The sequence below is a fragment of the Cryptotermes secundus genome, unplaced genomic scaffold (genome assembly GCF_002891405.2).
Source record: "Cryptotermes secundus unplaced genomic scaffold, Csec_1.0 scaffold639, whole genome shotgun sequence".
NCBI lineage: Eukaryota > Metazoa > Arthropoda > Insecta > Blattodea > Kalotermitidae > Cryptotermes > Cryptotermes secundus.
The window spans coordinates 402,651-417,840 of record NW_019743157.1 but is presented as its reverse complement, the minus strand read 5'-3'; the positions used below and the strand labels follow the sequence as shown (position 1 = coordinate 417,840).

Here is a 15,190-nt window from a genome sequence, read left to right as displayed (position 1 = left end):
CAGAGTAATTTAATATGGTTAGGTGCCGACCTTACACCTCGATATACTTGCTCGGGAAGCTATAGTAATGATGTGTAAGAAACTTTATGAATATAAACGATATGGCAACCCCGCGATCTCTCTCTGTGTTGCAGTGCAGTGGTCGACAGAGCCGTCTCAGAAAACCGGTGTGTTGCTGGCCCGCTGGAATTACAGACAGCAAAGAGGCAAGCAGAATCGGTGTAGACCGCTAGTGACGGTGGAAGACAGAGACTTGCGGTCAGCTCTCGTGTTTACGTGTGTTGTGTTTGCTTCCAACTGGTGTGACAATTAACGTGATGATACCATGGCTAGTGTCAGCCGGACTGACAAGAAGTCCGGTATTGGTGGGGGTGGAGGACCCTTTATGTTCATCAGAAGTCGCGGCAGCATCAGGAAGGAACTGAAGCGACAACAAAGGCAAGTGAAGTAATCAAATTTGACAGCTTGGTTTGTGTACGGTGTACGAAGTTCTCTGTACATTTCCCTTGTTGAGTTATAACCACAGGTGATCGTTCTTTGTGTAGACTTAATTTATATTGTTTCATGCATTTTTGGATGTATACTGACAGAAACAGGCGTATAAACCTGTTTTAAAAATTCTCCTGCCTCGGTAATGTTAAGCCAGGACCAGTTTAAACATATTCATCAATAGCTGTATCGTGTCATCGGCCTTGTGGCCGCTTGATTCAGTTTATTTTCTCTGTAAAATTATTCAGAGTGTTATATTAAGATAAATAAATAGTTGAAGAAAGCAGTCTTCTGGGATTTGGCACCGTGTATATGTGGTGTTAACCGACGTTTCGGAGGAACGTATCGCCTCCATCTTCAGGGTAGAAGAAAAAATATATAAGAAATCTGCAAGCGAAGAGACCGTGAGAAACGGTAAAAGCAGTCTGCTTTCTCACGGTCTCTTCGTTTGCAGATTTCTTATATATTTTTCTTCTACCCTGAAGATGGAGGCGATACGTTCCTCCGAAACGTCGGTTAACACCACATATACACGGTGCCAAATCCCAGAAGACTGCTTTCTTCATAGTCACGGCCGTGAAAGCCTCAAATCTTAAATAAATAGTTGTTTTCTATTTCAGTGTGTAGCTTGCCATTTCGTGGAAAAGTCTGTCCGTTATTCTAATAAAACTAGGCATGTGTTACCGATTGCCGATCAGTGTTACGAAGATGTTCGAAAGCGTACTGACCTAACAGAAAGATATGTATATTAATTTAATATATGTGTTTTAAAGTATGACGTTATTTTATATGAAAAACTTAATTATTTTTTCTTATTTTCAAAACTTACGTACAATCGTAGGAAATAACCTTGAATTCGTATATTTGTTATTACTAAGTAGGAGTATATGTAGCCCTGACGATGACATCGTAAAGGTCTAAATATGACGGGAAAATTATGAATTTAAACTAATTACAAGAAATTGTGTTGTAATTGACTGTGCTGTAATAAAAAATAGCGCTATGGATTACAACGGTGCACAATCCTATGTAAAAATAGGTACATGTGCTGTTGAAGTTCTCCCTCTTCGGCAAATTTACGTCATGTTCAAAGTTATTGTAACGGTAATATCATGTCATCGCTCTGAGTGTTACATTCAGACAGAATGGCAGATACTTGTTTTAGGATTACAAAGTACAATGTTCCAATCGTTTCAGCGAATGAAGATTACAATTTCGAGGGAAAAAAAGTCACCGCTGTTCTAATAAAATTATCATCTGTTGCCAGTCAGATGTGTATTATGTTACGAAAATTTATGAATACATTATGACGAAACAGGAAGAAGTATTCGTTTTTAAACTACCTCCCCCCACCTCCCGCAATAGCACACGTTCTTTCAAGGTTTTATAATAGCGCTGACGTGTCAGCGTTCTTCCTGGCTGTTATCTTAATTCGTTCTGAATATTACGTTAAGATATCTACATGAATTGTGTCTATCGACAGTCTAGGAACAGACACAGAATGTTTAAGGAGCTGCATCTTCTGCAGATCTCAGATGAAAGGTACCTAATCACTTGGTTCCCTTAGAAAATGATAGCCCCAATTGCTCGATCACAGTTATGGAACATAAAATCAATAAACTTGGGCCCAGTGGTTGTATTTAACTCTTTGTAAAGGAATCATCAGAGCAGGTAACCCTAACCTGAGCATGGGAGCGGATCAAGGTCCCGAAATATTGCTCTTGTTTTTAGGATATTGCATGAGGGGGAAAACATGCAGGAAACTGATACAAACAAGTGTAACACTTTCAGCAGTGCTCTCTAGTGTTCGTTGCTGCATGTATTCTCATCATTACGATATCCTTAAGGGGGAGTGGATGTATAGACCCATGTTTCCTTGACCTCGGCACTAGTTGGAGGTGAGTGGTCAGCTTCACGCCCCTGTCGCCTTACCCCTGAGGAAGGGGCCTACGGTACGCATTGGCTAAGAAGCTGGGTTGGCCCCAGAGCCGGACTTAACACTGTGAAGTAGAGGAATAACTCTTTCCCCTTCGGTGTATCGAACCCCGGCCGCGAAACCTGTAGTCTGTCGCTATACCGACTGAGCTATCCTGGCTCATAGCAGCATCCACTAATATAAGCCAATTAGAGAGTTCAGACTGAAACTTCCGCACTTCATGGTGCAGGAAATGAAGCCTGTCCACATATTTAATGTTTACACAGTCAGTGTTTCGCAAGGTGTCTCAGTGCCCTCCTGGTTAATGCTGCAGAAGCTGTTTCCATAGTCTTTCGTCAGTCATTCTGTCCAAACGGTTTATCCAGTTTTGTTCATTTTCATCAATTATATATATATATATATATTCAGAATTTTAAACGAGGAAATTATCAGCCTTTTTATAGTCTAATTGCAGACATATTTAGATATAAATTATTAAATACGTTACGCAGTTAAAATAAGCTAATTGGGACGCGAATACAGAAGTTGAAGTTTTGTTCTATGTATATTTACTTATAATGATAATTAGTAACACCTATCGAAATTTAATCAACTGAAGATGTGGCCTTATTTCATTAAAAGAGAAAAAGCTATCCCTGTAACAGGCCGTCAATGCCCATAAGGTTGTGAGACGTTGAGGCCTCCACATCTTCTAGATAATCGGCTCACAGATGGTGGTAAGGTTGTCAGCCTTACGCGCCGGCCGCCCTTTCCCCCCCCCCCTTGGCACTACAGCCCCAATGGGCCTAGGCCTACCTCCATGAACTCCGCGGCCGCCCTTTACCCCCAGGAAGATTCCTGATACTCATTTCTGTTAGAGGCTGAGTCGACCCCGGGGCCATAGTGCGGCTGGAAGAATTAGGTAGACTGAAAAAAAAAAATCCACCTCATCGGGACTTGAAACCTCGACCTTCAAGCTTGTAGCATAGTGCCTCAACCAACTACGCTATCTCTTGCTCACCTGCCGTTACTTTCAATTTCCAAAATCCAAGCTTCATCCCAGCGTACCCTATGAACCACTTCACAGGAATGTTGGGTTAATTTTGATTTTTCTATAACACCCTCTTTGAGATTGTGCATATGCTCACGGAGCCACACGGCTCTAGTTTTTTGGAAATCGAACGATGAATAAATTCAAAAAAAAAAAAAAACACCATTAAGTGTTGTACACCATCGTCTCAGAAGCCTTTAGAATCCACTTAAACTTATAGTAGTTTCATTATAAGATGTTATGCATTTACATGAGAAGTCCATTGCAGCCACTAGCATACCAGACACACCGACAAACCTGCAAGGAGAGGCGTGAAACTTGTATTCCTTTAACGGTCTGGCTAAGTGTGTGACCTGATGGAGTTACCTCTGTTCAACGACGCACTTGGAAGCAACCGTTGAAGGCTATTGTCACTTGGAATTATTATAGTTATCAAGTCAAGGAGGATGAGTTGGGCGGGGCATATGTTGTAGCACGCGTGGAACAGATGAGTAAAGAGTAAAGGCAAAGCAGTGCCTGTGCTTAATTAAGCACCACGCCATAACGACGGATGGGGAAGTTGACGTATAGCTCCACGCATACTTAACTATGGCACTAGATTGGAGTGAGTGGTATGCTTCGACCCCCCCCCCAACCGATTTATCATCTGGAAAAGAGACCCTGGTGATAAGTGATATGGCTCTGGCCCGGTCTTAGAGCCGGTATGTACTCTATGAAGAACAAATGATATATAACCCCTGCCGGGAATCGAATCTGAGTTACTTGGCCGTCCCGCTCTTAGCCAAATCCCTATACTGTTTAATTCCTGTTCACTTGAGTAATGTGTGTAAAAGTGTAATATGTAAATCTCAAGGTGAGACCAACCACATGCAAAACCTCGACATAGATGGAAAGATAATATTAAAGTGTGAGATTTTACGTTCTCACTAAAGAATTACTGTATTAGGCCACGACCCCTTCCCCATTAATTCCCATTCATTAATCATCCTCCATTAGGGGCTATAGAATTAGTTGCTAATTTTTTTCTCCCTTGGCACTATAGCACCAGTGGGCCTAGGTCTACCTCCATGAACTTCTCCATTCACTTCGGTTTTTTCTGATCTTACACATTCGGTAGGACTCCTTGGGCGGGTGATCAGCTCGTCGCAAGGCTGTACACAAACACAGAAAAATGCATACACAAAAACTAAACATTATGCCCTGAGTGGGATTCGAACCCACGAACCCGGTTTCCAAGCGAGCGAAGACAGTACATGCCTTAGACCGCTCGGCTACAGTGACCGGCTTAGTTGTTAATAGCTTCCATAAATAAATAAACAAGCTGACATAATTACGAGAAGTTTGGCATAGCGGAAAACTATTATTTGCGAGGTGATCGATTCAGATCTAAGTCAAGATATCTATTATCCTGGGTGACGATTTTCGTGCCTGTCCTCAGTCCCTCCAGGCAAATGTCAACATAGTACCTCGAGTAGCCTCTGTGGTCAAGTGATCAGAGTTTCTGGCTACAGATCCAGAGATCTCGGGTTCGATTCCCGACTCTACCAGATTTTCTGAGAAGTAGTGGGTCTGGAACGGGTTCCACTCAGCCTGGTGAGGATAATTGAGGAGCTATTTCAAGGAAATAGCGGCTCCGGTCTAGAAAACAAATTGACGGCCGTAGGGATTCGTTGCGCTGACCACGTGACGCCCTCTATCCGCTAAATTTGGCACTAACTTCGTCGACAAACGGCGGTCGCTCGGTCGGTATAGTTCGCTTGCGGACTAAAACCACGGAGCACCTCCAAATCCTTCCTGATTTCAACGTTTATCTGTCATTGTACCATTAAACGGTATATGGTGTGAGATATTTGGGAGCGGCCATAAATCAAAACCAGATTCAGGAGGAAATTAAGAGGAGATTGAACTCGGGTAATTCTTGCTACCATTCAGTCCAGAACCATTTGTCTTCTCGCCTGCTGTCTAAAAACATACAAATTAAAATATACAAAACTAATTTTGTCTGTATGGGTGTGAAACTTGGTCTCTGATATCAAGAGAGGAACATAGACTGAGGGTGTTTTAGAACAGGGTGTTGAGGAGAATATTTGGACCGAAGAGAGATGAAGTGACAGGAAGTTGGAGAAAATTGCATAATGAGGAGCTTCATAACTTGTACTCTTCACCAAGTATAATTAGAATGATCAAGTCAAGGAAGATGAGGTGGGAAGGGTATGTAGCACGAATTGGGAAGACGAGGAATGCATATAGGATATTGGTGGGAAAGCCAGATGGAAAGAGTCCACTGGCAAGACCAAGGAGTAGGTGGGTGGACAATATTAAAATGGTTCTTAGAGAGGTAGGATGGGATGGTATAGATTGGATTGATCTGGATCAGTATAGGAACGAGTGGAAGGTTCTTGTTAACACGGTAATGAACCGTCAGGTTCACATACAGTGCTGGGAAGGTCTTCAGTTTCTGCAGAATTGGCAGCTCATCAAGAAGGGTTCAGCTCCGTGAGTAAGTAAGTCATAAACCTGCAAAAAAACAACGAAATAAGCGACGACCAAATTCTACCATTCTACCATTCGACGATATATGGTATCGTAGTCGTAAATACACCCGCAAAAAGGACGCAACTTTCATTTCGTAGCAGTTACTGAAGTTTTGCAGTAAACAGACTGTCTCTGCAGAATCTGGATGGATGGCAGACTTGTGGAAAAGCTGATGACTTAATCGTATACATTCGACCGCTCTACAGTGTGTGAATAAATACTGCAGAGTTCATATGAATTTGCAGTGCACACGCAATTACATCCATGGCGCCATCTATGTTGACACAGTGCGGTCATTACTCAAACCAAGGCTGAGAATGAAGGGGGTAATTGGGATTTCTTTTAACATAAGATATACTAAATTTACCTTGAAGGAGTAACATAATACGTGAAATACGGCACAGTTACTTGGTTCTGGTGGCTCTACAGCCCTCCATTAGGTCCTGGCGTCTTCTTCAGTTTCGTCATCTTCTTTTACACAGACGCTAGGACTTCTTGGACGAGTGGTCAGCCCGTCGCAAGGCCGCTGCCTACACACAGGACAACACAAACACAGTATAAACGCACGCACAGACATCTATGCTTTGAGTGGGATTCGAACCCATGACCCCAGCGTCCGAACGAATGAAGACAATTCATGCCTTAGATCTCACGGTGGCCCTGATCGGCTAACCGAATTCAAATGATACATTTTCTTGCGGGTCATATGTTTTGGTCATCATCAGCATGTTGAGGGTTATTAAATTTTACTAAAGTAATTTGAACTGTGCCGGTCACGGTAGCCGTGCGGTCTAAGGCATGCACTGTCTTCGCTCGCTTGGAAACCGGGATCGTGGGCTCAAATCGTAGTCAGGGCATGGGTGTTTAGTGTTTGTGTGTGTGAATGTGCGCATTTTGCTGTGTTTGTGTACAGGTAGAGGCCTTGCAACGAGCTGATCACCCGCCCAAGTAGTCCTACCGAATGTCTTAAGATCTAGTAAGCCGAAATGAAACGGAGAGTTGATGGAGGTAGGCCAAAGACCAAAAGGGAACAAATAAAATTGAACTAAGCATACCGTTGTGCTGTGATAACAGAAGAGTTTTACCCCTTCTGGGACATGGAATCGCATAGTCCGTTCTGGAAGATAGAGCTCTTCATAACTACCGCTGTAAGAACCTCAATTCCTGAATGTGATAAGAGAGTTTGCTTTGCCTTTACGTCAAAAGACATGTTTTAATACATCAAATGCAGGTCACATGTTTCGGCATGTGGCGAATGCCATCTTCACAAATTCTTTACATGAATGTATGAAGGAAATGTGTATACTTGTATTACTAAGGTCCATCAATTCTGAGAACCGCAGTACATCATTACTATTGTAGGCAACCTTACGGAAGAAAAGTTCTGTGTAAATATAATTTCAATTTCCCACCGGCATGTGAACACCAAGAGCCTGTCACAGTTGCCGCGCGGTCTAAGGCATGAACTGTCTTCGCTCTCTTGAACGCTGGAATCGTGGGTTAGAATTCCGCTCAAGACATGGATGTCTGTGCTGTGTATGTTTATTCTGTGTTTGTGTTGCTCTGTGTGTAGGTAGCGACCTTGCGACTGGCTGATCCCCTGTCTAAAGAGTCCTACCGACTGTGTATAGGATCAAGAAACTGAAAAAGTGTCCAAGGTCCCAAGTGCTGTACAGCCACTTACTTACTTACTTACTTACTCATGGAGCTGAGCCCTTCTTGAGGAGAAGCCAAATCTGCAGCTACTCAAGAATTTTCTCGCATTTTATGGAAACCGAAGGTTCATTACCGTGTTCACAAGAGCCCTCCACTGGTCCCTATCCTGAGTCAGCTCAATCAAATCCATCCCATCCCATCCTATATCTCTAAGCTCCATTTTAATATTGTCCACCCACCTGCGCATTGGTCTTCCCAGTGGTCTCTTTCCTTCTGGCTTTCCCACCAATATTCTATATGCAATCCTCGTCTCCCCCATTCGTACTACACGTCCTGCCCATCTCATCCTCCTTGACTTGATCATTCTAATTATACTTGGAGAAGAGTACAAGTTATGAAGCTCCTCATTATGCAGTTTTCTCCAACCTCCTGTCACTTCATCTCTCTTCGGTCCAAATATTCTTCTCAAAACCCTGTTCTCAAACATCCTCAGTCAATGTTCCTCACTTAATGTCAGAGACCGAATTTCACACCCATAGAGAACCACAGGCAAAATTATGGTTTTGTATATTCTAATTTTTATGTTTTTGGACAGCAGACGAGAAGACAAAAGGTTGTGAACTGAATGGTAGCAAGCATTACCCGAGTTCAATCGCCTCTTCATTTCCTCCTGAATCAGGTTTCGATCTGTTATCGTTGTTCCCAAATATCTGAACTGTGCCACATTTTAAAAACATTTGTTTCCTATCTTTATGTCATGATTTTGCCCTGCATTTTGGTGACGAGACAGCAACATATAATTAGTTTTCTCTGTGTTTACTTCTAGACCAACCTCCTTACTTGCGTCAATTAAAGTTTGTGTGTTTTTCTTTATGGTATTTGTATTATCACCGAGTAGATTCACATCATCGGCGTAGACCAGCAGCTGATGTGTCCCGTTTAATTTCAGTCCCATCTGGTTTCCCTGGACCTTTCTAATGCCATATTCTAAAACAAAGCTGAAAAGGAGTTTCGATAAAGCACATCCTTATGTTAGACCATTCTGGATAGGAAATTTGTCAGACAAATGTTTACCTATACGGACTTTACTATAAGTTTCGTTTAAACACATTTTAATCAGCTTAACTAGTTTCATGGATATTCCAAACTCTGTCTGAATATTGTACAATACTTCCCTCCTAACTGAATCATAGGCTTTTTTGAAGTCTACAAATAGCTGATGTACTGTCTCATCATACTCCCATTTCTTCTCCAATATCTGACGAATGCAAAAGATCTCATCTGCAGTTGTTGTGCTACGTCGAAACCCACACTGATGATCCTCAATAATTTCATCTGTAAGTAAAGTATATAAAAGTAAAGCTATCCCTGTAACAGGCCGTAAAGGCCCATAGGGTTGTGAGACGCTAAGGGTCCCAAATTATCTAGACAGTCGGCTCAAAGATGGCGGTAAGGTTGTCAGCTTTACGAATTTGAAAGAAGAATATTGGATAAAATTTTGTACTAAGTTGATAGCAGTTATATCCCCCGATAATTACTACACTCAGTTTTATCACCCTTCTTATGAACTGGTACAATAATAGATTCCTTCCACTGATCAGGCAATTTTTCCTTATGCCAAATAGAAGTAATTAGCTTATGGATCTTAGAACGTGATATTTTGCATCCTGCCCGAACAAATTCTGCCGGGATTTGATCACTACCTGGCGATTTATACCTTTGAATTTTACAATAGGAATTTCTCTTTCAAAAGGGCTGGGATCAGGTACTAATGGCTCAACTGTGTGCATTTATATCTGCCTAACACCATTGACCCTATGTACATTCAATAACTGAAGAGAAGTAGTTCCTCCACCTTTTGAAAATGTTGTGGGAATCTGCAAGCAGATCACCATTCTCAGCCTTCACTAAGTTACACGTACTTCTAGGCTGGTAACTCCTCTTAAAGTCATTTATTCCTCTGTACGTGTATGTCCTCGTATATGTCTCTAATGTTCTTGTTCTTACTGTTCATTGCAAGTTCATCAATTTTGTTTTTCAGATATTCCCTCTTTTTGTTCCTGAAATCCCTCCTAGTTTCGCGTCTTATATTGTTCAGATTATCCCCATTTATTTCACTTGGATCCTGTAAGCATTGCAATTTGGCTTGTTTTCTGTGGTCTAGTAACTTTGAGCATCCTTTATCGAACCATGGCTTATGCTTCTTCATGAAAAAGTTAAATAGTTCGGTCCAGTGTGACTGGTTAAGATTTTCTTATTTCAATTAATCATGCCCTTACATGTTTCGGTCTTCAGAGACCATCTTCAGAGGGACACCTTTACATCAATACAGTTAGAAGCCACCATTACAATACATATTCTAAAAGTTAAAATATATAAGAACAACACGGCGGGCCACAAACACACACGGGCCAACATTAAAGAACCCTCTTCTCGAGAACGACAGGGTGGCACACATTCTGCCCCCCCAACAGAAATACNCAATTTTGTTTTTCAGATATTCCCTCTTTTTGTTCCTGAAATCCCTCCTAGTTTCGCGTCTTATATTGTTCAGATTATCCCCATTTATTTCACTTGGATCCTGTAAGCATTGCAATTTGGCTTGTTTTCTGTGGTCTAGTAACTTTGAGCATCCTTTATCGAACCATGGCTTATGCTTCTTCATGAAAAAGTTAAATAGTTCGGTCCAGTGTGACTGGTTAAGATTTTCTTATTTCAATTAATCATGCCCTTACATGTTTCGGTCTTCAGAGACCATCTTCAGAGGGACACCTTTACATCAATACAGTTAGAAGCCACCATTACAATACATATTCTAAAAGTTAAAATATATAAGAACAACACGGCGGGCCACAAACACACACGGGCCAACATTAAAGAACCCTCTTCTCGAGAACGACAGGGTGGCACACATTCTGCCCCCCCAACAGAAATACTAAGAGGGACGACACGAACCCGCTTGGTTTACGAATTCCAATAGAATCTTAACAAACTAACTATAAATATTTAAAGTATTGGAACAGCTGCTGTAGTTGTAAAGACTTTAAATTTTACAGCCAATTGTATATTGTTTATGAATATATTTTAACTTTTAGAACATGTACTGTAATAGTGGCTTCTAACTGTATTGATGTAAAGGTGTCCCTCTGAAAATAGTCTCTGATGACCGAAACATGTAAGGGCGTGAATAATTGAAATAAGAAAATCTTAACCAGTCACACTGGACCGAACTATTTAACTTTTTCATAATGTTAGTGTGACGGACCAGAATGAAACAAATCAAATTTATGCCACCTCAGTGTCCAAGTTTTCCAAGGCCGTGAACTTCTTTGAGATTTCAACACGATACTGCTCTTTACCCTCTACTTTATTTAATTTCTTGAGATTGAACGTCCCCATATGAACTCGCTGAGCTGTTTGTTTGCTCACTGCCAGTCTTTCCCTAACCTTTGCCACCACCAGGTAGTGGTCAGTATCACAATCTGCTGCCCTGAATGATAGGACATTAAGTATACTTGAGTGCCGTCTCCTATCTATCAAAATATGGTCTATTTGATTGTGTATCTTCCCATCAGGAGATGTCCTAGTAAATTTATGGATGTTAGGATGTGGGAACATTGTACTTTTGACAATAATACTTTTTGGTGTGGCAAAGTTTACTACCCCAACTCCATTATCATTACTAATTTCATGCAAACTCTCATTCCCAATCGTTGGTTTGAAAATGTTTTCCCTCCCTACTTTGGTATTGAATTCTCCTAGCAAAATTTAATAGGGTACTTCGGGAATTTATCGAATACATATTCTAGTTCTTCATAGAACCTGTCCTTTATGTCATCAATTGTATCTTTTGTTGGGGCGTGAACATTCATAACAATGATATCACACCAGCGACCTTTTAGTATTATATATGATATCCTATCACTAACGAACTCTACCCTCTTAACTGCTGATACGATTCTCTTATGTACGAAAAAACCTGTCATGATTTTCATTCCCCTTTCCATAGGAAAAAATGTATGGTATCCTGCTGGTGCGATGCCACCTCCATCCCATCTGACCTTCTGTACTCCTGCTAAATCTGACTTATATTTTGAGATTTCTTCTGCCACTGCCCACTGCCACACTGGTGAACCTGCCCTATACATACTTCGAACATTGCAAGTGCGCTGTACAGCCATACAGAGGAAAAAAAAATATGAATACCAGAAGTACAGTGAAAAATAGACTCTCGTAACTTTCTAATCTCGTTCCAACAGCAGGCGGAGTATATTAAGCTTGCCTTTATTATAATTTCAATAAGGTTAGCTCAACTGCCAATATATAATGCCTATATAAATATGTTTGTATATTTAAAATTGAACAAATTAAATTAAACAAATTATTAACCAGTTATGCAATTGTGTTCGTTAGGTAACACTGTGACTCTTACGTTGATGGTGGTTTTATTTTAAAAGCGTCTATATGGTGCAGTAAGCAACAGAAATGCATATAAACAATCTCTCTTTACTAAAGTAGGCATACTCAAAATATAAAAGGAGCCGGGATAGCTCAGTCGATATTGGGAATAGGCTTCGAGCTGGACGACAAACCAAACGGAGCCCCATTTGAGGCAGAGGCAAGAAATTCTCTTCTCCACAGTATCCAGGCAGGCTCTGGGGTTCAACAGACCTCCCCATTCAATTGGTAAAGTAAGGTAAAGTTGTCCGTGTTTAACTAATTAAGCACTACGCCATGAAGGTGTATGGGGAGTGTGTGTATAGATCCACATTTTCTTGGCCTCGACACTAGTTGGAGGTGAGTGGTCAGCTTCACGCCCCGGCCACTTTACCCCCGAGGAAAGAGCCCCGGGTATCCATTGGATAGGTTGGGTGGACCCCAGAACCAGTCTGGACGACATGGAGAGGAAAAATTCCTTGACCCTACCGGGACTTGAACTCCAACCCCTTGGTTGTCCAGCACGTAGCCAGTCGCTATACCGACTGAGCTATCCCCCTCCCCATCCAATTGGTACGGGGGATTCTTTTTATGTCAGTGAAGTGGCTGGGGGCGTGAAGTTATCCCTCAACTCCATCGAATGTCGAGGATAAGAATTTCCCCTTACATCTTCATGCAGTGGTGATTAAATACAAGGAAAACTTTGACATTTTTTGTGCTAGCTCTCATTACGCAATTTAACCAATGCCTCACAATTTTAGTTAGTCTTTATATGTGTTCATTTCACTTTCCTGGGCTTGTGACGGATAATTAGTCGCAGATATGTTACGGAGTGCAGGTACTTGGCGTTTATTAATCGTATAAGTATGTAACCTCATGCGAATGAGCCTTGAATTTCGTGGCAAGTTCCAAGCCTGAACTTGTACAGTCATTGTCGGAACAATGTGCTGAACAGCTTGAGGGGATGCAGCTTTTCAAGTACCTCCTCTGCGTTGTATCACAGCGGTTCCCAATTCAGTTTCGCCAGTGGCCACAAGTGCGGTCAGGGCGCGTGTTGGCAACTCGCTCCGCGTTCAAGCACCAGACTCATTCTGGATTTGCTGGCTTCATGCGCAGCCACAATGCGCATCTTGACGGTACTTAAAACAATAGAACTGTGATGTCGCTGAGGCCACAAAACGAGTTCTGTGATAGTATATAGGGTAACCTAATCGTTTTCCGAATGCAACTTACGCTGTAGTAGCAGAATCCGAAAGTTAAAAAATTCGGAACTGGTTACGGTCCTAACCGAATTCCACTATCACTGTGTCTAGCATCTTGCATGAATGTCAACCACCATATTAGCCTGAATATATGACGAGTTTTTTTGTTCAAATACTGCCTTATTTTCGGGTCCTTAAGAATAAGTTTGAGAAGATGATTATGAGGAGTTCTAATGTTATTTGTGAAAATACGTAGACTTATGTGTAAGGTATTCAATTTTTAATTTCGTGTCCTTAATGTGGGGTCACGCGGTAGCGTAGTTGGTTGAGGAACTATGCTACAACCCGCGATGCCGCTGGTTCTATTCTCGATGTCGTTGGATTTTTTTTCAGTTTACCTAATCCTTCCAGCCGCACTGTGGCCATAGGGTCGACTCAGCCTCTAACAGAAGTGAGTACCGGGAATCTTCCTCAGGGTGAGGTGCGGCCGGCGCGTAAGTCTGACAGACTTCCCGACATCTGTGAGGCGATTTTCAAGAAAATGTGAGAGGCTAGACGTCTCACAACCCTATAAGCTTTCACGGTCTCTTACAGGGATAGCTTTACCATTTTTTGATCATCAATTGTGTCGTTTTTAGTTCTTTTATATTACAACCCCCAGAACTAAATTATGTGTACAATTTTGTAAAGGAAAGAAAAACTTCTCTTTTTATTTTCATTTTGGAAAAATAGGATGTTGCCTTATAGTCTGGCTTGTACGGTAATACTAAATTTTGCCAATATTATGCTGACCGTTCTACACTTCGTGAAGTATATTTTATACAGTCACACGACGTTCGAGGTCATTTTGGGTGTGGGGGTTCTGAGGCTGTCATTGCCTAGACTGTATGTTGAAAGGTCTGTAATGATTGATCAGTTGGAGAAGATGTGCGGAAAGCACTCATGGCTAATCGAGGTACTATGGCCGTATTCTCCTGAAAGTGATAAGCAAAATTACGAAGGCCTCAGTGTCCCGGTAGATATTCGAACCGAATATCTCCCAAATACAAGTCAACAGCCTTATCGCTACACCAGTCCCTGTACTCAGTGGACTGGGTCTCAGCGTTTTATTTCTGGCGCGTTTGCAATGAATAGTTCAAAAACTGCACAATATCTCTCTTTTTGTTCGCGTGTAAAGACTCGAAAATTGATGAATGAATTTCATGAAATTTGATAATGGGGGTAAGATCTAAAATGTGTTACGATGGTACAGTAGTGCAAGTATTATCTTTCTGGACATTACTCATTGCCCTGTTTACATTTAAAAAACAACGTTTCTGACGCTGGATTCTATCTCCGTCTTAAGGTAAAGCCTACTCAGTTGGGCCCAATCGATAGAGCTAGTCCTTATCTCCGGAGATAAGGAATAAGCCTTACCTGAAAACGGAGATAGAATCCAGTCTCCGTAACGTTGTGTTTTGAGATATAAACAGGACGGTGTTTTGGATAAAACAGGACAGTGGATAAATGTATATATATATATTTTTTTTCCTTGACACTACAGCCCCAGTGGGCGTAGGCCTACCTCCATGAACTCCGTTCACTTCGGTTTTTCTAGATCTTACACATACGGTAGGACTCCTTGGGTGAGTGATCAGCTCGTCCCAAGGCCTCTACCTGTAGACAAACACAGAAAAACGCACACAAACATCCATGCCCTGAGTGGGATTCGAACCCACGATCCCGGCTTCCGAGCGAGCGAAGACAGTGCATGCCTTAGACCGCTCGGCTACCGTGACCGGCCAGTGGATATATTATTTGTATTAATAGTGGGGACTTTTCCTTCTCAGTGATTCTTTGAAACTGTATCTTTATATCTTGATGTATAGATCATTTTACAGAGATCCATATTTGACTTTTTGTATC

General features: G+C 41.6%; 1 protein-coding gene across 1 annotated transcript in view; it reads left to right on the top strand.

Annotated features, from left to right (window-relative positions):
* The window catches only part of LOC111873927 (protein Shroom), a gene marked incomplete in the record, with an annotated part of 420,460 nt that overhangs the window by 42,899 nt on the left and 362,371 nt on the right, over positions 1-15,190 (top strand). Inside the window, 1 exon segment of the mRNA XM_033755279.1 lies at positions 135-421. Within this exon segment, the coding sequence (XP_033611170.1) occupies positions 326-421 (96 nt within the window).